The 25,000-nt window shown below is 44.3% G+C and overlaps 1 protein-coding gene across 2 annotated transcripts in view; it reads right to left on the reverse strand.

Annotated features, from left to right (window-relative positions):
* The window catches only part of nlgn2b (neuroligin 2b), a 55,229-nt gene that overhangs the window by 23,896 nt on the left and 6,333 nt on the right, over positions 1–25,000 (reverse strand). For both annotated transcript variants that reach the window (XM_072659674.1, XM_072659675.1), the window contains exon 3: positions 8,207–8,260. In XM_072659674.1, the coding sequence (XP_072515775.1) occupies positions 8,207–8,260 (54 nt within the window). The remainder of the gene's footprint in view (positions 1–8,206; positions 8,261–25,000) is intronic.

A 25,000-nucleotide genomic window follows, 5' to 3' on the forward strand; every position in this document is an offset into this window, starting at 1 on the left:
TGGGAAAATGGAAATCATGGCTTAAGGATGTGCTGAAGAACTCAGAGGTAGTCCTCCTTCCTCGTTATTCCATCAACTGTGTACCAGTTCCAACAACCCCAGAGTAGGATAGTACCTCCACCATGTTTAACAGCCGGTACAGCGTTCCGTAGGCTGAGTGCCGTGCCTTCAATCCTGACTACCTGTCAGTGTAAACGTCATTTATGAAACATTTTTGTACCATAAAAGTGCCTTATTTCATGATAGGTTTGCTTGTTGACTGTGTTGTGTGCCTCAGAACTCTGCTATTTTGTCCACTTTATGGACAAAAGTATTGGGACACCTCCACAGTCCACCTACAGGAGCTGTTACGACATCATCCCATTCTACGTCCACAGTAGTCTGGGAAATCTACCACTGTACGACCTCCTGATCTTCGTCCTGCGTCCTTCAAGCTAATCAACCGCCATGACCAGCATGACCAAACAGCCTGTACGATCAGCATGTAATTTCTGGTTGACCAGCACAACCAGCCGGACCATCCTGGTCCAACAAACTGGCCGACCAGTATGTTGACCAGTGTGACGACTAGATCAAGACTAGGTCATCATGATATTAGACCAACTAATCCATCTAACTCAACTGAAAAGCTGTCCAGCCCTCTGCTGGACAAAAGGTAAACTGGTCAATCAATCAATCAATCAATCAGCCTTGGTGTAAGTTTTGGACCTTCTGTTCCAGTGCTTTCTGTCCACACACTCAACCTCTTTCAGAACAGTGCTGCTCAAGTTCAGCGGCAGGACTGGAGAGGAGAATAGCCCGGGCGCTGACCGGTGCTCTCTGAGATGTACAGTGTGCGTTCTTTTGTGTTCAGACCTGCTCAAACAATCATTTTCTGATGATTTTCCAATTTTCTCCACAAGTAGGAAAACATCTTGATGTGTGAAAAGGTTGGTGTGTGTGTGTGTGTGTGTGTGTGTGTGTGTGTGTGTGTGTGTGGAGATCTATCCCCGCTCTTGGCGCTCAATTACAGCGATCTGCTTTCAGGAACGCCTTAATCATTCACCGGCTCTTTCACAGAAACTCCCACTCACTGTTTTTCAGGGGAGAACCTCTACAGACACTTCAGACAGAACCTCTGGGTTCCTCACCTGCAAACGGAACCATAAAGGGTTCTCCGGAGCGATGCCACAGAACAGATGTGCTCAGCGTTGTCATTTAAGCTTGATGGTTTAGCTGGTACACCAGCATGAACAAGCTTTTCAACCAACATGATCAGCACGGACATGCTAGGTAACCAGTGTGACCACTATGACCGAGCAGGTCAACCAGCACGACCAGCCTAGCAAATCTGGTCAACCAGCATGACCAATATGACCATGCAGGTCAATCAGCATAACCAGCATGACCAAACTGGTCGGCCTGTGCAATCAGCATGTACAATCTGGTTCGCCAGGCTGACCATCCTGGTCCAACAAGGACGACCAGCTTGACCAAACTAGTCGACCAGTATGGCCTGTTTGATTAAACTGGTCTAACAGAATGACCAGTGTGATGACAAGATGTGGGAAGGTCATCATGATAGTAGACCAACTAATCCATCTAACTCAACTGAAAAGGTGCCCTCTGCTGGTCAAAAGGTAAACTGGTCAATCAATCAATCAATCAATCAATCAATAAATCTATCAATCATTCAGCCTTGGTGGGAGTTTTCAATGAACAAATTTTACTGAAATTTTAAACATTTGGTGGATTTGCCCAAATTGTGAGAGACAATTACAAACTGAGCAAACATCATTCCTCTCTCTCTCTCTCTCTCTCTCTCTCTCTCTCTCTCTCTCTCTCCCCCTGCTTTAGGGTGGTCTTGCCCTCTCGTCCAAATTTTGGTAAGTGGACTTCCCCTTCAAGCTCTTGTGCCTTTGCTCTGCTAGTCATGTCTGTGATTTGTCAGTCTATTACAGCCCTTCTGTGTGTGTGTGTGTGTGTGTGTGTGTGTGTGTGTCTCTGCAGTGGTTTGGTACGGTCTGTCTCCTTATACACCCCCCCGCCCCTCAGTGTTACATTGGTGCATTCCTTCTTTTAGTCCCCTCCCCGTGTGCTGCGTTGGTTCAACCTGTCTCCCTCTGCACACACTCTCTCTCTCTCTCTGCAGTGTGTGTGTGTGTGTGTGTGTGTGTGTGTGAGAGAGAGGTAGTCAGAGCTGCCCAGTTAGCCAGTGTGTGTGCCGTGTGCAGGACGTGTGGATAATTCATATGAAAGCCAGACCAACTGGAAACACAAATAACAGCCACAGCATCTGTTTACCCTGATGAGCTTCTGGAGAGAGAGAGAGAGACAGAGTGACAGATTGTGAGAGACTGAGACAGACTGAATGTTAGAGACCAATAGAGAGAGACTAAGAGAGGCTGAAAGACTGAGAGAGACTGAAAGAGAGAGACTAAGACTGAAAGAGAGAGACTAAGAGAGACTGAAAGACTGAAAGAGAGAGACTAAGAGAGACTGATAGAGAGAGACTGACAGGCTGAAAGACTAAGAGAGACTGAAAGAGAGAGACTAAGAGAGACTGATGGAGAGAGACTAAGAGAGACTGATGGAGAGAGACTAAGACAGGCTGAAAGACTAAGAGAGACTGAAAGAGAGAGACTAAGAGAGACTGATGGAGAGAGACTAAGAGAGACTGATGGAGAGAGACTAAGACAGGCTGAAAGACTGAGAGAGACTGAAAGAGAGAGACTAAGACTGAAAGAGAGAGACTAAGACTGAAAGAGAGAGACTAAGAGAGATTGTGAGAGACACACTGAGACTGAGAGACAGAAAGAGAGAGAGAGAGAGAGAGAGAGAGAGAGAGAGAGGCTGGAGAAAAGGAGAGAGAGAGAGACAGAGAGAGAGAGAGAGAGAGAGAGAGAGAGAGAGAGAGACAGAGAGAGACAGAGAGAGAGAGAGAGAGAGAGAGAGAGAGAGAGACAGAGAGAGACAGAGAGAGAGAGAGAGAGACAGAGAGAGAGAGAGAGAGAGAGAGAGAGAGAGAGAGAGAGAGAGAGAGAGACAGAGAGAGACAGAGAGAGAGAGAGAGAGACAGAGAGAGAGAGAGAGACAGAGAGAGAGAGAGAGAGAGAGAGAGAGAGAGAGGTGAAAAGGAAATGGTATAAAAAGAAAATAAAAGTTAAAGAAACCAAGGTCCTTTCACGGACACACAAAAGCTAACACACACACACACACACAGCTGTGATGCTGAGTCGCTATGGAAACTGCCTCTTGCTGCCTAATAGAGGCTCACCAGCCATTCCACAGCACTGACTCACTCATGCCTGTTGCCACGGAAACAAATTCTACGCACGTATTTGCACACCCGCCTGCATCACCACCTGAATCTCGGGTTACAAATGCATTACACGACTACACACACTCACACACACACACTTACACACACACACACACACACACATAACCGCACACATGAACACGGTTGCACATACATACTTACACAAATGTGATCATAAAGGACAAGACTGGTGTGCCAAAACACACACACACACACACACACACACACACACACACACACACACACACACTCAGCACAACATTTATGCACACAGGTGAGTGGCTTTGTTCTAAATGTTGAGCGATTTCGTCTAGTCTCTCTCTCTCACTTCTTTTCCTACCTCTCTCTCTCCCCTCTCTCTCTCTGCCTCTCCCTCTCTCTCTCTCTCCCCTTTTCTCTTTTCCCATCTCTCTCTCTCTTTTCCCATATCTTACTTTTCATCTCTGTCTCTCTCTCTCTCCCCTCATATCTCTCACTATCTCTCTGTCTCTCTCTCTCCCCTCATATCTCTCACTATCTCTCTGTCTCTCTCTCTCTCACTTCCCATCTCTCTCTCTCTTTCTCTCTGTCTCTCTCTCTCACTTCCCATATCTCTCACTCTTATCTCTCTGTCTCTCTCTCTTTCTCTCTGTCTCTCTCTCTCTCTCTCTCTCTCTCCAGCCTGTCTCTCTCTCTCTTTCTCCAGAGAATTCCAGACTGCCACTGATTTCCCAGAGGAGATGTAAACAAGTTCAATTATCCCGGTATTACCATACCAACACACACACACACACACACTAGGAATTATCTTGAATGTCCTAAGTGTGTGTTTTGCTCCTGACGTGTTGAAGATCAGTGAAGCTGGTCATTCCGAGCTGGTTAAGGCCGGGCTCGTCTCCGCTCCTCTCCGCTCGTGGCGTCAGCGCGGTTATGGGATTTGGGAGTTTTGGAGAGTGATTATGACTCAACCTTAAATAGGATTGGAATTACTGCGGGAATTCCGACAGAAAGTCCTCCGCTCTGTTTCGGCAGCCGACAGTAATGCTGAAATTCACTTTACGCCTCTGCCTTCACCTGATTGGACGCGTGTGGCGTCTTTCAAGAACTTTCATCCATCATTAGGCACCACTTCCCTTCCCCAGACTTTATCTACGCTCACACTACATGTCCAAATGTTTGCGGACACCCCTTCTTAATAGTAAATCCATGAAGCTGCACCTGTTGCTGATACAGGTGCTCACACACAGCTTGTACACCCTCCATAGAAAAGCTCTGACCATCACAAGCGGACACTCCGGAGGCGCCATGAGCACATAACCCTAAGGTCGCGGTGGCCAATAATCTTGAGCGTCTAAAGACCTCCAGCATTGAGGAGGACGGTGGAGCTCCTTCCAGTACCTTTGGGATGAATTGGAGTGGCAGAACGAAGAATAACAAAGATCAGAACATGACCTCACTTTTGCTGTGGTGGGGCTGAATGCAATCAAATGCTCCCTCACAACAATGTTCCAACACCTGGTTCTAAGGCCTTCCCAAAAAACGTAACAAGTGTCCACAAACCTTTGGCCAACAGAATATTTGTATTCCACATCCACTACATGTCCAAATGTTTGTGGACACCCCTATAATGATTGCATTGTGCTACTTTAAGTGCTAATTTCTGCTAGCGCCACTATAGGGTTTTCAGCAGTAGGTTAGCGCTAAGCTAATGTTGGTGATCGCTGGGATTTTGCCCAGCGTTCAGTAAAGCTGGGTGGAGTCTGGACAGACTGGTCCAGCTCATGTTCTTCTTACACCCGGAACCAAATGGTACTAAAAGCCTTAGCAGTGGTTCTGAATTAGTGTCCAGACGCAGCAGAACCGCTGACAGGAGGAGAACCGCGGCGGCTCTCGGCTGTAGATGAAGCAGAAAATGAGGCTCTAAGTGGGTCTGCTACACTCGCTTCTCCCTCAGCCCGACGGAGCCGAGAATCCGCCGACATCTTATCTGGGACAGCTCGGCGCATGTGTTCCCTGTGTGTGTGTGAGAGAGAGAGAGAGCGAGAGAGAGAGAGAGAGAGAAAGAATCAGACAGAGAGAGTCTGCCCTGTGTAAGGTTCATGTGACAGTGCTGCATATGAGCTCCTCTGGAAGAGAGAGAGAGAGAGAGAGAGAGAGAGAGAGAGAGAGAAGGAAAGAGATATGGAGAAAGAGAGGATAGTAAAGAAGGAGGATGGTATAGAGAGAGAGAGGGTGAGAGGGAGAGAGAGAGAGAGATAGAGAAAAAAAAAACAGATTGAGAGAGAGAGAGAGAGAGAGAGAGAGAGAGAGAAGGAAAGACATGGAGAAAGAGGATGGTATAGAGAGAGAGAGGGTGAGAGAGAGAGAGAGAGAGAGGAAACAGATTGAGAGAGAGAGAGCATGACATAGAGAAAGAGAGAGAGAGAGAGAGAGAGAGAGAGAGAGAGCATGACATAGAGAAAGAGAGAGAGAGAGAGAGAGAGAGAAGGAAAGACATGGAGAAAGAGGATGGTATAGAGAGAGAGAGGGTGAGAGAGAGAGAGAGAGAGAGAGGAAACAGATTGAGAGAGAGAGAGCATGACATAGAGAAAGAGAGAGAGAGAGAGAGAGAGAGAGAGAGAGACAGAGAGAGAGAGAGAAGGAAAGACATGGAGAAAGAGGATGGTATAGAGAGAGAAAGAGAAAGGGAAAGGAAGGAAAGTAATAGAGAGAGGATGGCAAAGAGAGAGAGAGAGGGTGGCAGAGAAAGGGTGAATGAGAAAGGATGGGCGAGAGAGGGCTGGGGTGAAAGAGAGGATGGCATAGAAATGGGATGAGATGGGGAGAGAGAGAAGGTAGCATAGAGAGAGAGAGAGAGAGAGAGAGAGAGAGAGAGAGAAAAAGGAAGGAAAATAATGGTGAGTTGATGGCAGAAAGAGAGGGCGAGAGAGAGAGAGCGAAAGAAAGGAACAAGATGGCGAGAGAGACGATAGCATAGAGAGAGAGAGAGAGAGAGAGAGAGAGAGCTCCAACAGAGGCCTCACTATTCTGCTTCAAAAACCTCCCAAAACACAAGAACACTATTCTGTCTCTTCTCCTTCAAGCCTGTCACTCTCTCTCTCTCTCTCTCTCTCTCTCTCTCTCACTCTCTCTCTCACATTCGCTCTCTCTCTCTCCCCTCCTCCCTCCCACGTTCCCTCTGATCCCCCCTCCTCCTCTGCTCTCTCTGCCTTCATCTTTGCTTCCTTGCTCTCTTGTTATGGGACTTCATTCTGCGTCTCTCTCTCTCTCTCTCTCTCTCTCTCTCTCTCGCTCCATCTCTCGATCTCCTCCTCCCCTGCCTCCCACCCACGCGTCCTCGTCTCTCCTCCTCTCCCTCCCTCTCCCTCTCTCTCTCTCTCTCTCTCTCTCTCTCCCTTTCATTTCATCATCGTACTCTCGTCTTCATCACCCCACTTTATTTTCCACCCTCCGTTTCTCCGACTCTCCTCGCGCCGGAGCCGGGAACGTTCTCCCCTCCTCCGTTCTCTCGCTCTCTCTCGCTCGCTTTCATCTCCGCTCTCCTCCTCTGCTCCTCTCGCGCTCCTTTTCCTCCTCTCTCTCTCTCTCTCTCTCTCTCTCTACACCGTTCTGAGCCACACAATTGGATTAGCCGGATGTGTCTCTATTTAAACCTCAGCAATTAGAGACGGCAGCAGTCTGAGAGCGGTGTGTGTTAGAGCGGGCCTCACACACACACACACACACAAATGCACGCACGCGCAGCAGGAGGGCGCACAAAAACAAAAAAGAAAAACACACACACACACAGAAGAGAGCACACAGGATCATATTAACACACACACACACACACACACACACATAGAAGAGAGCACACAGGATCATATTAACACACACACACACACACACACACATAGAAGAGAGCACACAGGATCATATTAACACACACACACACACACACACACACACACACACACACATTGGTAATACAGTTCTAAGTAAATACAGCCAGAAAATCCACCAAGCTAAACTAATGTGTGTGTGTGTGTGTGTACACTGTATGTCCAAATGTTTGTGGACACCCCTTCTAATGAATGCATTTAGCTACTTTAAGTTGCACACACACACACACAGACACACACACCTTCCAGTCCAGTTCCTGTAGAGAAATACTGCCAATAGAATAAGACTCTCTGGAGCAGATAAACACACAAAATGGACAAAAGTATTGGGACACCTGCTAACCGTTCACTGTTTTTACTGTAATCAAAGGTATTAAAGAGATGATCCTGCTTCTGTTGGAGTAACTGTCTCTACTGTCCAGAGAAGAAGACTTTCTACTAGATTTTGGAGGTGGAGCATTGCTGTGAAGATTTGATTGCATTCAGCAACAAGAGTGTTCATGGGATCAGGATGTTGGATGACGATCACCACCCCACCTCATCATCCCCAACTTCCCAACTCATCCCCTCCAAAAGTACTGGATGGAGCTCCTAGGGTCATGATGTTGATCTGGTCCAGAGAGTCCTATTCTATTGGCAGTACTTCTCTACAGGGACTAGACAAGCTGTGTGTCAGAAATAGGTGCTGCTTGAAGTAGGCGAATGCATTCATTAGAATGGGTGTCCACAAACATTTGGACATAATTTAACAATAATAAAATGTATCAGAGTCTCTTTATAATATATCATATTTAATATTTCCTTTTTTCCATCTGTTAAACTTCACACAGCTGTTGCTGTGTTCACATCACTAAGAGCATTCAGAACCCGTCACCCGTCACACTCTGTTACACTCTGAGCAGTGTGTGTGTGTGTGTGTGTGTGTACTAAAAGCATAAAACATACAGAACTATACACTGACAATCAAGGGAACATTAAAGACCCCCCGCGAAAAAGACTCTAAAAAATACGACAAAAAAGAGAAAAAGACATGCAAGAAAAATACCTTCGTCCCTCGGCCTGTTCATCGAAGACTCATCGTGTTTTTTTGTGAGCGGACCTGGGGTTAAGACAAAAAAGGGGGGAAGAGAAAAGACAAAATTCAAAAAGAGGAATTTTTTACTGAGCTAAAAAAACTGAAGAACAAGAAACGTCTGAAAACGACAAACAGGCAGAAAGAAGACTCGCTTCACTCTCCAGAAGACTCGAAAACAGCAACGCAAAAAATCAAGACACACACACACAAACTTACGCACACACACACACACAAACTTACACACACTTACACACACACACACAAACTTACACACACACACACAAACTTACACACACACACACAAACTTACACACACATAAACTTACACACACACAAACTTACACACACACACAAACTTACTCACACACACACACACACACACACACACAAACTTACACACACAAACTTACACACACTTACACACACAAACTTACACACACTTACACACACACAAACTTACACACACACATTTACACACACACACAAACTTACACACACTTACACACACAAACTTACACACACACACAAACTTACACACACAAACTTACACACACATAAACTTACACACACACAAACTTACACACACACACACAAACTTACACACACACAAACCTACACATACAGAAACATGTTTGCTAAAGGTTCTCAGGACCATCGTTAATTTGTGGATTATTGTATTTAAATAATGCTACTGAGCATGACACTAATCCCACTAACACTAATCCCACTAATCCTAATCCCACTAACACTAATCCTAATCCCACTAACCCTAATCCCACCAACCCTAACACTAATCACACTAACCCTAATCCTACTAACCCTAATCCCACTAACCCTAATCCTACTAACACTAATCCTAATCCCACTAACACTAATCCTAATCCCACTAACCCTAATCCCACTAACCCTAATCCTACTAACACTAATCCTAATCCCACTAACACTAATCCTAATCCCACTAACATTAATTCTAATCCCACTAACCCTAATTCCACTAACCCTAATCCTACTAACCCTAATCCTACTAACACTAATCCTAATCCCACTAACACTAATCCTAATCCCACTAACACTAATCCCACAAACCCTAACACTAATCACACTAACCCTAATCCTACTAACCCTAATCATACTAACACTAATCCCACTAACCCTAATCCTAATCCCACTAACACTAATCCCACTAACCCTAATCCTAATCCCACTAACACTAATACTAATCCCACTAACCCTAATCCTAATCCCACTAACACTAATACTAATCCCACTAACCCTAATCCCACTAACCCTAACAGTAATCCCACTAACCCTATACCCACTAACCCTAATCCTACTAACCCTAATACCACTAACCCTAATCCTACTAACCCTAATCCTACTAACACTAATCCCACTAACCCTAATCCTACTAACACTAATCCCACTAACCCTAATCATACTAACACTAATCCCACTAACCCTAAACCGACTAACCCTAAACCGACTAACCTACTAACCCTAAACGGACTAACCCTAAACCGACTGATTCTAACCCTACTAACCCTAACCGTAATCTATCTAACCCTAAACTTACTAACCCTAAACCTACTAACCCTAACATTAATCCTACTAACCCTAACATTAATCCTACTAACCCTAATCCTACTAACCCTAACACTAATCCTACTAACCCTAAACCTACTAACCCTAACACTAATCCTACTAACCCTAAACCTACTAACCCTAACATTAATCCTACTAACCCTAAACCTACTAACCCTAACATTAATCCTACTAACCCTAATCCTACTAACCCTAAACCTACTAACCCTAACCCTATTATTAAGATTGGAAATTGGACAGTTGGTGACACGCCTCAGGCCCTGATTCGCTAATCAACGTCTGAGATCTCATCAACAGGCTGAGCCTTTGCAGAATTTAGGGTGCCAAAACTTTTGCACAGGCCACATTAGATTTTTTAAAATGTTTTGCTTTTTTAAAAAAATGTCATTTGGTTTTCACATACGACTACATATGAGTACAATATATGGACAAAAGTATTGGGACACCTGCTCATTCATTGTTTCTTCTGAAATCAAGTCTATTAAAAAGAGCGGATCCTGCTTCTGTTGGAGTGACTGTCTCTACTGTCCAGAGAAGAAGACTTTCTACTAGATTTTGGAGGAGGAGCATTGCTGTGAGGATTTGATTGCATTCGGCGACAAGAGCATTAGTGAGGTCAGGATGTTGGATGATTGATCACCACCCCACCTCATCATCCCCAACTCCCCAACTCATCCCAAGTAAAAGTACTGGATGAAGCTCCTCCACCACCATCATTCCAGAGAACACAGCTCTTCCACTGCTCCACAGCTCCTCAATGCTGGGGGGCTTTATACCCCTCTAGCCCACACCTGGCATTATTAGGCAGCATGGAGCCAATAGGGTCATGATGTTGATCTGCTCCAGAGAGTCCTATTCTATTGGCAGTACTTCTCTACAGGGACTGGATAAGCTGTGTTTGTGCTTTTGCACATCTGTGTCAGCAAGTTAAGCGTAACTTAAAGTAGCTCAATGCATTCATCAGAAGGAGAGAAGGGGTGTCCACAAACATTTGGACATATAATGTACCTTTACTGTACATCCACTATGCTACACGGACAGTGTACTAGCATTAGCATTAGCATTAGCGAAGTGTGCTCTAAGTGCTGGGTCTGGGGCGGCTATTAACGGGCGTTATCAGACTGACCCGTGTGTGTGTGTGTGCACGCTGGTGCCGCTGTAAAGGGGCAGATACGAATCCGCTTCATTATTTACCCTGTTTATCTGTCAGGACACACACACACACACACACACCGTGAGGCTGCTGAACACACACGCCTCTCCATCATTGCCACAACTGAGCTAAGAGGATGGTGCACCATGTAAGACACACACACACACACACACACACACACACACACACACACACACGCTTACAAACCCCTCTCCATCAATGTCTGCAGTGATTCAAATAGACAGCACATGTAACACACTTACTCCTTCTCTTCTCTCTCTCTCTCTCTCTCTCTCTCTCTCTCTCTTACACACACACACACACACTCCATCTCCATCACTGCCTTTCTTAATCGGAGGGGACAGCAGACATACCGTGCTAACACACAGTCATGTACCAGGCCCAGCCACTGTTATCCACTTGCTCTCTCTCTCTCTCTCTCTCTCTCTCTCTCTCTCTTTCTCTCTCTCTATATATGTACAGTATATGCATATCCAGATCAGCCATAACATTAAAACCACCTGCCAAATATTCTGTAAGCCAGCCTTGTTCCCCAAAAACAGATGTGACCTTTCGAGTCATGACCTCTACAAGACCTCTGAAGGTGTCCTGCTGCGGTCTCTGGCACCAAGACAGGCAGATCCGAGGTTCGATAAGTCCTGTTAGTTGTGAGGTGGGCGGAGCCTTCATGAGCATCAATAAGCCTTAGGTGCCCATGACCCTGTCCCTCGTTCACCAGACCCCACTGCCCACCGGGAACACCCCACAAGACCTGCCTGATATTCTGGAGATGTTCTGACCCGGTGGTTTGTCTAGAACATCACAGTTCGGTTCTTCTCAAAGTTTTTTTTTTTTTTTTTCAAGAACTGACTGCCCAAACACTTAGATTCCCCCCCCCCTTGACAGATGCCAGTGAAACCAGATCCTCATTGTATTCCCTTCCCCTTCCCCAGCGGTTTTAATGTAATGGCTGTTTGATGCACATATAAGTGTCTATATGCATGTATCAGGAAATGGCTTGAGAACGGGATCCTTTTTCATGGCAGCACTTATGAGCGGAGTGCAATCAATGCTGGACTGATTTCCAGCCTGTTCACCATCTCAGCTCACCAGTTCCAGTAAACACTCAGGAGGAGACAGCTAGACACACTCAAACTTTACTGTGAGTGTGTGAGTGTGTGTGTGCGAGGGAGAGAGAGAGCGATAGATAGGAATAGATTAAGCCCTGACCACATCAGCACTTTAGCAGTGTTTTAGAGCGTGAGGAGAGCGTGCTTTAATTGCTTAAATAGAGCTCTCCATCAGTGCATGTGGTCCACAGGCCTCCATTAGAGCTGAGGCACACGTCCGCATCTCCGCTGATGGAGCAGAGAGGGAGGGGCAAAGTTGATCCTGCTGCTCTGGGTGGAGAGTAATGGACAAAACATCAGTACTGTATGTTTCTACATAATGCATTCAGGCCTGGCTGTAGATCAGTAGAGCCTGGTGACTCAACAATACCAGCTATCTAAACATTTACCTGCATTACAGCAAGAGGCGGAGCTACAGTCTCTCATTAGGGAGGATAATTAATAATAAGGCTGTAAATGTAGGTATTGTGATATACACTGAGGAGGCGGAGCTAAGGGCTGTTATAAGGGTGAATAATTATTCATAATGCTCTAAATGTAGGTATTATGAAATACACTGAGGAGGCGGAGCTACAGTCTCTCATTAGGGTAAATATTAATTACGCTCTAAATGTAGGTATTGTGATATACACTGAGGAGGCGGAGCTACAATCTCTCATTAGGGTGAATAATTATTCATAATGCTCTAAATGTAGGTGTTGTGATATACACTGGGGAGGCGGAGCTACAGTCTCTCATTAAGGTGAATATTAATAACGCTCTAAATGTAGGTATTGTGATATACACTGAGGAGGCGGAGCTACAATCTCTCATTAGGGTGAATATTAATAACGCTCTAAATGTAGGTATTGTGATATACACTGAGGAGGCGGAGCTACAATCTCTCATTAGGGTGAATATTAATAACGCTCTAAATGTAGGTATTGTGATATACACTGAGGAGGCGGAGCTACAATCTCTCATTAGGGTGAATAATTATTCATAATGCTCTAAATGTAGGTGTTGTGATATACACTGAGGAGGCGGAGCTACAGTCTCTCATTAAGGTGAATATTAATAACGTTCTAAATGTAGGTATTGTGATATACACTGAGGAGGCGGAGCTACAATCTCTCATTAGGGTGAATAATTATTCATAATGCTCTAAATGTAGGTGTTGTGATATACACCGAGGAGGCGGAGCTACAGTCTCCCAGTTTCGCCAATTTTTTCCCTCTTATAACAGTGTGTGTGTGTGTGTGTGAGGTAGAATGAGAGAGAGAGAGAGAGAGAGAGGGAGAGAGAGAGAGGGAGCTGCCCCAGAGGCTTGAAAGCTGAATTATCCCCTGATGAAAGGGCCAGGATCGCAGCGCTTAACACCACACACACACCTCCGCCAACCTTCGTTCTTCACACCTCAGCAGAACAAAAGCAGGCCGGAGAGACGCTTCAGTGTAAATCACTGTCTCTGAAAGCTACCATGTCTAAACGAGCTTCTCCTCCTTCATCTTTTCCCTTTTAACTGTATTCACCCACACAGATGGGTATAGATGGAGATGTGTATGTAGGAGTATAGATGGGTATTTGTATTTAAAGGTATAGATGGGTATGTGTATGTATAGGTATAGATGGGTATGTGTATGTGTAGGTATAGATGGGTATGTATATAGAAGGGTATAGATGGGTATGAATGGGTATGTGTATGGAAGGGTATAGATGGGTATGAATGGGTATGTGTATTTAAGGGTATACATGAATATGTGTATAGAAGGGTATAGATAGGATATGTAGGATGTATGTAAGGATATAGATGGATATGTGTATCGAAGGGTACAGATGAGTATGGATGGGTATGTATATGTAAGGATATAGATGGGTATGGATGGGTATGTGTAAGGAAGGGTATAGATGGGTATGTGTATGTAAGGGTATGGATGGGTATGTGTATGTAAGGGTATAGATGGGTATGTGTATGTAAGGGTATGGATGGGTATGTGTATGTAAGGGTATAGATGGGTATGGATGGGTATGGATAGGTATAGGTATAGATGGGTATGTGTATGTAAGGGTATAGATGGGTATGTGTATGTAAGGGTATGGATGGGTATGTGTATGTAAGGGTATAGATGGGTATGGATGGGTATGGATAGGTATAGGTATAGATGGGTATGTGTATGTAAGGGTATGGATGGGTATAGATGAGTATGTGTATGGAAGGGTATAGTAGGGTATTAATGGGCACAGTTATGGATGGGAATGGATGAATATGGATAGGTATAGATACGTATTTGTGTGGATGGGTATAGACATGGGTGTGAACGGATGGGCAGAGATGGGTATATGTATGAAAGGATATGAATGGGTATACATATGGATGGGAATGAGTTTGGAGTGGTATGAAAGGGTACAGATGAATGGATGGGTATGGATTGGTATGGATATGTATGGGTATGGATGTGTGAATAGGTAGGATGGGTATGGATCGGTATGCATATGTACGGGTAGGGATATGTGGACTGTAGGATCTGAGGAGTGAACAGCACATTTAGCAGTTTGATGTTCTATGAAACAGGGCCTTCAGGACGCCATTGTCGGTTCTTGTCCATGTTGAGTGAAAAACCTCGGGACAGCTGCGGCCATCGCAAGGCACAGTCCGTGCACCTCTTAACTGCATCCGAGTGCTCGGGTGCTCCGGTGCTCCCACTCCTGTCTCTCTCTCTCTCCCTCAGTGTGAAATATGTGTTTTAATAAAGCATGTGAACACTAACCAGATGCTCTGGAGGTGATAAAAGTGAAGGATTCTGGGTATTAGACTGTGGTGGGGCTCAGTGTGGGGCCATAGAGGCCTCACTGCATGAGGGAACGGGTCATAGCTGGGATTAACACTGCCAGTGTGAGTGTGTGTGTGTGTGTGTGTGTGTGTGTGTGTCCAGTCTGGCAAGTGTCCACTCTTCATTGTAACAGAGGGGTCAGCCATGCTTTTGTTTAACGGGAATTTGAGTGGAGGGGAATCAGCGGGCCAGGAGAAGACCTGCAGGAAAAGCACATGCAGCTGAACTCTTAGCCAATTACTGTCTACCAGTAAGAGAGAGAGGAGAGAGAGTGAGCGAGAGAGGCTTGGTTTTGATCAACAGTATTAGTTTCTGCTGTGTTAGAAAACAGCAGCTTAGCCCTGCCAGAGTCATGCGCGTGAATGTGTGTGTGTGTGTGTGTGTGTGTTAAAGACTTTGCTCTAACTGGATACTGATGTCCAAACATGTCAATAATACTGAGATCTGATCCTCCGCCTGGAATTGGGGTTGAAAAACTCCCAGAGTGGGTAAACACACACACACACACACACACACACATACAATTCAGAAACGTTAACCTTCATGGTGGTCCTATTGTGACCGATCCAAATACTAATACCAATACTAATCAAAGCCATAATATAACTTATTAAGATGTCCTGCTCAATATTCAAATAAGCTACCCTCCAAATGTGCCCCCATAAAATAATCAATATCAATATCAATATAGAACTAATATATGTAACAAACACCAATCAGCCATAACATTAGCACCTAATATTGAGTAGGTCCCCCTTGTGCCTGTTAAAACATGGCCTCTACAAGACCTCTGAAGGTGTCCTGCTGTGGTATCTGGCACCAAGACTAACATTAGCAGCAGGGTCTTTAAGACTGTCCTGTAGGATGTGAGGTGGGACCTCCATTAACCTCAATTAACCTTAGGTGCCCATGACCCTGTCGCTGGTTCACCTTAGTTGGGCCTACTGGACAACTGACCCACAAGCAAAACCTACAAGACCTGCTTGCTGGTGTTTAGGAGATGTTCCGACCCAGTCGTCTATCTAGAACATCACAGTTTGGTTCTTGTGAAAGTGTCTCAGATTCTTATGCTTGTCCATTTGTCCTGCTTTATCATCTTCATCACCTTCAAGAACTGACCGTTCACTCTCTGCCTTATATGTCGATCATCTGAAAGACAGGAGCCACTGGGCCCCCCCCCAGCATTGAACTGTGTTCTCAGAGGTGGGCTGATGATCACCATCCATCATCCTGGCTTCATTAACACTCTTGTTGCTGAATGCCATCAAATCCTCACAGCAATGTTTCTTCCCTGGACAGTGGAGACAGTTACTCCAACAAAAGCAGGATCAGCTCTTTTTAGATACCCTTGATTTCAGAAGAGACAATGAATGAGTAAGTGTCCCAATACTTTTGTCAAATTAGCGCAGACAAGCTGAATAGGGGAAAGGAGGAAAGCCACTGAGGCAGATGTTTAGGTTGTGAGCGCGTGTTTTTTGGTGAACAGCGTGAGGTTCGCCTTTCCCTTGTTATCCTCACAGTCCGAGACACAGCTGTCACAACAGTCCGAACACACTCCAACAGCACAGCACCTCGGGAGCTGCACACACTCCCCAGAACCCGGGCTTTATTTTTGGAGCTGTAGCATGGTGCCGTTTAGCTGCTTGGTCATGTTAGGGTATATACACGCGTAGACCTCGACAACATGACCAATACATCCAACATTCGCTTGCGGTTAGGTGTTAGGTACTAGCTTGGAATTACCTCAACGCTAGAGCTATAGTCTTATATAATGACTGCTAATGCTAAACGGCGTCAGCTTGGAGTTTTAAAGTTTGTAGGGTCATGATGTTGATCTGCTCCAGAGAGTCCTAATCTATTGGCAGTACTTCTCTACAGGGACTAGACAAGCTGTGTGTGTGCATTTGCACATCTGTGTCAGCAGTGAGTGTAACGTAAGGTAGCTGCATGCATTCATTAGAAGGGGTGTCCACAAACTTTTTTTTTTGGACATATGGTGTATTTAGATGTGTTTAGGTGGGAAAGCTGTACTGTATAGAACCCCCTCAGGCTGGCACAGTTAAATCAGTTAAACCCACCTATGGGGGAACCTGTAGAGACTGCATTCGCTCTGCTTTCAGCTGGATTGTTCCTAAGCATTGATGTTTTCATCAGCAGCAGAGATGCTCAGACTGACAGGCAAGAAATACAATTAATCTTGTCCAAATACTTTTGACGTTTCTGACCCTGCGCCAGCCCCCAGTGTGTAGGCACTCTTGCTGTTATATATGCAGCTATTTCTGTGCATATTGAACAGCTTCATGCTTATTCATAACCCTGCATTAGAGCCCGATTACTCAGAGCCGGCCCGTGTGCTGGCAGCCGGCCGATGGACGCTGAAGGCATGGCCGGGGCATCAATCAGCAGGGTAATTGATTTAGTATTGATCACAAGGGGCTGTATTTTACAGCCCCTGCTCACATACACTCACACCACCCCTCTCGGCCTGCGGCATACAGCAGGCAGCATCCCCTAGAAATACTGTGTGTGTATGTGTGTGTGTGTGTGTGTGTGTGTTTGGAATTTAGAGAAATAGCAAAGCCTCTGTGCTCATTAAAAGATAGGAGTGTATATTTCTGCAAACATTTTCTTGTCTAACAACTAAGCAGTAACACCCTAGCAACCACCTATATCTGCCTGATCATACAAACCACCAAATAACACCTTAGCAACCACTTAGGATATCACAGCAATCCCTTACCAACACATTAAGAACAACCAAACCCCTGGGGATACCACAGCAACCACATAATAACAAACTACCAAGGACCTAAAATACCACAGCAACCACCTATCAACACCCTAAGGACCACTACACCGCCTGGGATACAAACTATGTAAAACACCCTTGCAACTATCTACCAACACCTTAAAAAGCTTTGAACCACTTGGGATACCATGGCAACCATGTAATAACACCCTATCAACCACCTGGCATACCACAGCAACTGCCTATCAACACTCTAAGAACCACTCTGCCACTTGGGATACAAACCATGTAACACCCTAGCACTGAATCACTTGGGATACCATAGCAACCACATAGTAACACTCTAGCAACCACCCAGAATACCACAGCAGCTGCCTATCAACACTCTAAGAACCACTCTGCCACCTGGGATACAAACCATGTAACACCCTAGCACTTAACCACTTGGGATACCATAGCAACCACCCGGGAATACCATAGCAGCTGCCTATCAACACTCTAAGAACCACTCTGCCACCTGAGATACAAACCATGTAACAACCTACCACTGAACCACTTGGAATACCATAGCAATCATGTAATAACACCCTAGCAACCACCTGGAATACCACAGCAGCCGCCTACCAATACTCTAAGAACCACTCTGCCACCTGGGATACAAACCATGTAACACTCTAGCACTAAACCACTTGGGATACCAGAGCAACCACATAACAACACCCTAGTAACCACCCAGAATTCCACAGCAACCACTGAACAACACCCTATGAACCACTAACCAGCCATTGGGCGCTGAAGGCATGGCCGGGGCATCCATCAGGGGGGTAATAGATTTAGTATTGATCACAGGGGCCATATTTCACAGCCCCTGCTCACACACTCTCACACACACCCACCCCTCTCGGCCTGCGGCATACAACAAGCAGCATCCTCTAGATACCCTTTGTGTGTGTGTGTGTGTGTGTGTGAGTGTGTACAGAATTTAGAGAAATAGCAAAGCCTCTGTGCTAATTAAAAGACAGGAGTGTATGTTTCTGCAACTCCACACACACTCTTTCACTCCCTCTCTCCCTCTCGCTTTATTTCCCCCTGCAGAAGAATCCTGATCCAATTTTCATCAGATCAAGGGGGCTGCTGGGAAAGCAAAAAATAGAATAATTTGTTTGAGGTTTGTTCTTGCATCAAAGGCAATTCACACGATACTTCTTCTGCAGCGTCGACTGACTGCTATTTATTTATTTATTTATTTATCTATCTATCTATACTCTCCCCCCATAAACCCCGAACAGCCCTCGACATCCCCCAATGCACACACCAGCGCCACGCAAATCTACATTTATATTAAACTCCCCAGACTGAAACGGCTATCGAACACTTAGCGTCTCTTTATTTTTGGCCGTGGCTCGTATCGATTGGATTAAAAGAATGTTAATTTGGAACGCAGCCGGAGACTGAAGGAAAAGACGTGAGTAAAATTGACACTCAGAAATCTGTGAATTGGGTAAAACATATATTATGATGATATTTCTGTAATAGTTGACGGTGGGTTTGCTGTGCTGACCTGACCATGTCTACTGCGTTTTTATAATCTACTATTATTACTTCATTTATTATTTTTTATTAAAGAATCTAAATCTGTCTGACCAATTTTCAAAACTCACAGATGATGTTGCTATAGGCTTGCCTTGGTGATTATAGCAACCACAACAACCACCTATTACCACCCACTTATTAGGAACCGCCAAACCCCCAGGGACCACCATAGCAAGCCATAGCAATCAGAACGCGAAAAACAACAAACCACTTGTGATGCCATAGCAACAATGCGGTGAAACCCACGCAACCACCTGGAATGCCACAGCAGTCACCTGTTAACATTACCTGGAGTACCATAGTAGCCACCATGTAGCAACAACCTATCAACAACTTGAAATACCGCAGCAATCATCTATCTGCACCCAAAAAACCCCACCAAACCGCTAGGGATACCGTAGCAACAATGTAGTAAAACCCTAGCAACCACCTGGAATATTATAGCAATCACCTATCAACACCCAAAAACACACCAAACCGCTAGGAATACCGGAGCAACCATGTAGCAAAACCCTAGAAACCACCTGGAATCTCACAGCAATCACCTATCGACACACTAAGAACCACCGAACTACCTCAAATACCATAGCAACCAGGCAGTAACACCCTACCAACAACCTGGGATACCACAGAAAACATCTATTAACACCCTAAAAAACACCAAACCGCTAGGAATACCATAGCAACAATGTAGTAAAACCCTAGCAACCACCTGGAATCTCACAGTAATCACCTATCGACACCCTAAAAAACATCAAACCACTAGTGAAACCATAACAACCATGCAGTGAACCCCTAGCAACCACCTGGGATCCCACAGCAACCACATAGGAACACCATCTAAACATAAATGGACATCTAATCAATAAATAATAATAAAGTTCAAAGATTTAAATGATGTAAAGATTCAAATGGTTCGTTGAGTTTATAGGGAGGAGTTGAGACTATATAGAACTCCTGCCTTTACTAGAGAACCCTTCAGTAGAGTGTGATACACTTTTGTGTGATTCAACGTTTGGAACAGTGTGATTATTATTGAGTTTTATGCTGATTATTATCTTTTTTTTATTAAATATCAGATCTAATGCAATGGCATAGTTTAAACACCAGCACCAATCAACACCTCACTCCAGCATTGTCATGATCATGTGACACACTCCTCCCGCCTCCCAGCACAGTCTTCACCTTCCTCAGAATATTGAGTCGTAATCCCAGTATCGAACTGAATCGATTCATGGGCTGATTCATTACCCCCCCCCACACACACACACACATACACACACACACTCACAGGTCGTGGTTTAAACCGCTGTTAGAACCAGAGCTCTGGGAGCAAGCGTACGAAGGGTGATGGGTGAACCCGAGTGTAGCTGTTCCTGATTACCTCCTAATTGAGAAGTTAGAATACAATCACTGGAGCTGGTTTAACTGATTAGTCTCATTTCAAAGACACAAGCTGACTGGATGAGTTTCTATTCTAAACGAGTAATTAGGGAGGGAAATCAAAGCTTATTAGCTCCAAACTAACCAATCAACAGAGAGTAAACACAGAGAGAGAGAGAGAGAGAGAGAGAGAGAGAGAAAACATACTGTTTTTCTAAATCTAAATCGTCCTTATACACTGTAGTACACACACACACATACTCGACAGTATCCAGTATGATTTTCTAATATATCCAGTATCTAATCCAGTATGATTTTCTAATATATCCAGTATCTAATCCAGTATGATTTTCTAGTGTATCCAGTATCTAATCCAGTATGATTTTCTAGTATATCCAGCATCTAATCCAGTATGATTTTCTAGTATACCTGGTATCTAATCCAGTATGATTTTCTAGTATATCCAGCATCTAATCCAGTATGATTTTCTAGTATATCCAGTATCTAATCCAGTATGATTTTCTAGTATATCCAGTATCTAATCCAGTATGATTTTCTAGTATATCCAGCATCTAATCCAGTATGATTTTCTATTATATCCAGTACCTAATCCAGTATGATTTTCTAGTATATCCAGCATCTAATCCAGTATGATTTTCTATTATATTCAGCATCTAATTCAGTATGATTTTCTATTATATTCAGCATCTAATCCAGTATGATTTTCTAGTATATCCAGCATCTAATCCAGTATGATTTTCTAGTATACCTGGTATCTAATCCAGTATGATTTTCTAGTATATCCAGCATCTAATCCAGTATGATTTTCTAGTATATCCAGCATCTAATCCAGTATGATTTTCTAGTATATCCAGCATCTAGTCCAGTATGATTTATATATCTATCATCATTCCGGTATCTATTTCCCTCTCTGGTTGTAAAGCACTTTGACTGTGTGTGTGCAGTGTTCTGTAAACCTCCTTGCCTTGGCTTGAATCTGTGTGATTTGGAATATGTGCTCTAACGTGACAAAGATATAATAAATACCTGAAAAACTGAATCTGATGTCGAGGAACTGTCAAATAAAGTCAAGCTGAAATCACATCGTTTAAGAGACGAGCTCAGAGAGCCCCGGCCGTAAGTCACGCGTTACGGTTTGCGTTTAACGCTGACGTAGAAAGGTAAAGGTGGTCCGCCGCAGGGCAGAGTGTGAAAGCTCACTGCTTCTCCTCTCGTAATCTGCAGAGAAAGCTGGACAAGGTGAGCAAAAATACAGCGGTCATTTTCTATTCTGTAGGAATGACTGAGTGGGCCGGAGATCCAGAGATTCAACCTGGAGGCAGAGCACTGGCTCTCGGCACTATAGAGTGAGTGTGTGTGTATGTGTGTGTGTGTGTGTGTGTGTGTGTGTGTGTGTGTGAAGATGTATACTCCTCAGCAAAGCCTGATCTATTACTCACACTGTCATGCAGACACATTTTTCCCTGAACTGCTGTGGAAACGTCAGGTTTGCAGTGTGAGTGAGTGTGTGTGTGTGTATGTGTGTGTGTGTGTGTGTTGTAGACATACCGCACTGCCAGAGGAATAAAAGAGAGCAGAAACACGTGTGAGCCCACGGATGGAGGCTCTATGCGCTGTCTGTGCGCTCACACATGTGCGCGAAAGGTTCTTCTTGCACTTACACACACTCGCGCAAGCTCTCTCACTCCCACTCTCGTTCTCGTGTGTGTGCAAACAAGTCATCTGTTTGTATAATTGCAAAAACACACTTTGTCTTTGTTCGGCTGCCCCAGATTTTCTTTCCATCTCTCGTTGGGGCAAAAAAAGGCTGGCATGGTGTTTCTGCTCACAAACAGCTTCACGCTTCCAGGATGCAGCGAATTAAAGGTACAATAAATAAAAACACACAAATATATATATATATATATATATATGAAGATCTCCAGACAGGATGTGGGTTGAAAATATTGGCCCAATTTGATTTATTTTTCCCAATATCAGCAGCACAGAACTGTACAGAGAGTTTAGTCCCCTAAGCCCACTAGTCCATAAGACAGCTCCAGAACCAGGGTTCATACACTTTAACCAATTTCAAATTCAAGGACTGTCCATTACTTTTCAAAAATTCCAGGATCAAAAATACCTGGTATCTAATCCAGTATGATTTTCTAGTATATCCAGTATCTAATCCAGTATGATTTTCTAGTATATCCAGTATCTAATCCAGTATGATTTTCTAATATATCCAGTATCTAATCCAGTATGATTTTCTAGTATATCCAGTATCTAATCCAGTATGATTTTCTAATATATCCAGTATCTAATCCAGTATGATTTTCTAATATATCCAGTATCTAATCCAGTATGATTTTCTAGTATATCCAGCATCTAATCCAGTATGATTTTCTAGTATATCCAGCATCTAATCCAGTATGATTTTCTAGTGTATCCAGTATCTAATCCAGTATGATTTTCTAGTATATCCAGTATCTAATCCAGTATGATTTTCTAATATATCCAGTATCTAATCCAGTATGATTTTCTAGTATATCCAGCATCTAATCCAGTATGATTTTCTAGTGTATCCAGTATCTAATCCAGTATGATTTTCTAGTATATCCAGCATCTAATCCAGTATGATTTTCTAGTATATCCAGCATCTAATCCAGTATGATTTTCTAGTGTATCCAGCATCTAATCCAGTATGATTTTCTAGTATATCCAGCATCTAATCCAGTATGATTTTCTAGTATATCCAGCATCTAATCCAGTATGATTTTCTAGTATATCCACCATCTAATCCAGTATGATTTTCTAGTATATCCAGCATCTAATCCAGTATGATTTTCTAGTATATCCAGTATCTAATCCAGTATGATTTTCTAGTATATCCAGCATCTAATCCAGTATGATTTTCTAGTATATCCAGCATCTAATCCAGTATGATTTTCTAGTATATCCAGTATCTAATCCAGTATGATTTTCTAGTATATCCAGCATCTAATCCAGTATGATTTTCTAGTATATCCAGTATCTAATCCAGTATGTTCAAAAAAATGTTCTGTTGTTATTAATGTCAGCAGACTGAGCGGATTTCAACACCAGCTTCAGTGGGGTTCTGCAGCAGCGAGCGAGGGCCGTACTGCCATCTAGAAGTTTAATGAGAAACTGAAGCGTGTTGTGATCTGCCCAGCTCTCAGGATCGGCAAAATGTTCGGCCAGTCGAATTTGCGGCCTAAAAATCATCGGATGTTGGAACACAGGCGGCCGATCTGGTCAATCCGGTCCATCTCTGAGCCCGAAGAAAACAGGGAGGTCTCTGCATTCCTCTACAACACCACCTTCAGAATGTAGGTCCACGAATCACAGAGGGAGGACTAACCACGAAAAATGAAACACTTCTATTACTACACACACACACACACACACACACACACACACACACACACACACACACACGCACAGGCTAGTACACTCTGAGCGTGGTTAAGTGCTATCTTTGTGTGGAAATCTCCTGAGCAAAAAGCTCTCATCTCTCTGATGACAGACAGACTTTATCTCCAGAGATCTGGCGAGTGATTCTCCTCCAGCGCACACACACACACACACACACACACACACACACACACACACACTTCCACTATGACAAAACATCAGAATCAGCCCTGGGAGACATTACGGAGCAAACTCCTCATTTACTCCAGCCAGAGTGTCATCCCTGGAGTCCCCCTCCTCAGGGAGGAGATTAAAAAAAGCAGGCCGGCGGCAGCGCGGGCCGACAGGAGGAGGAGGCTACGCTCACATCACCGGCCTTAAAGGAATACTTCAGCGCTTTTCGCCCTGATCTCTATCTGCTGCCTCTGTGGCTGACGGCCGATCACCACGGACAGCAGCTGCTGAATCCCATCAGTAAACACTGAAGGCCCAGTCACACTACACTATATGGACAAAAGTTTTGGGACACCCGCCGCTCACTCATGGTATCTTCTTGTTGGAGTAACCGTCTCTCCCGTCCAGGGAAGAAGGCTAGATTACTACTAGATTTTGGAGTGAGCATTGCTGTGTGGGTTTGATTGCATTCAGCCAAAAGTGTAAGTGAGGTCAGGATGTTGGATGATCACCACCCCACCTCACCGCCAAAAGTCCCAACTCCACAACTCATCCAATACAAATTAGGCAGCATGGTGCCAATAGGTTCATCCGGTTTATCTCCTCCAGAGAGTCATATTCTATTGGCATTGAATGTCGCATTCATTAAAAGGGGTGTCCACAAACTTTTGGACATGTAGTGTCAGTGCAGCTCCACACAGTGATGGCCTCAGCTCTCCACACTTGTTGTTGGGG

This window comes from Salminus brasiliensis, chromosome 16 (assembly GCF_030463535.1).
Source record: "Salminus brasiliensis chromosome 16, fSalBra1.hap2, whole genome shotgun sequence".
In the NCBI taxonomy this organism is placed as follows: domain Eukaryota; kingdom Metazoa; phylum Chordata; class Actinopteri; order Characiformes; family Bryconidae; genus Salminus; species Salminus brasiliensis.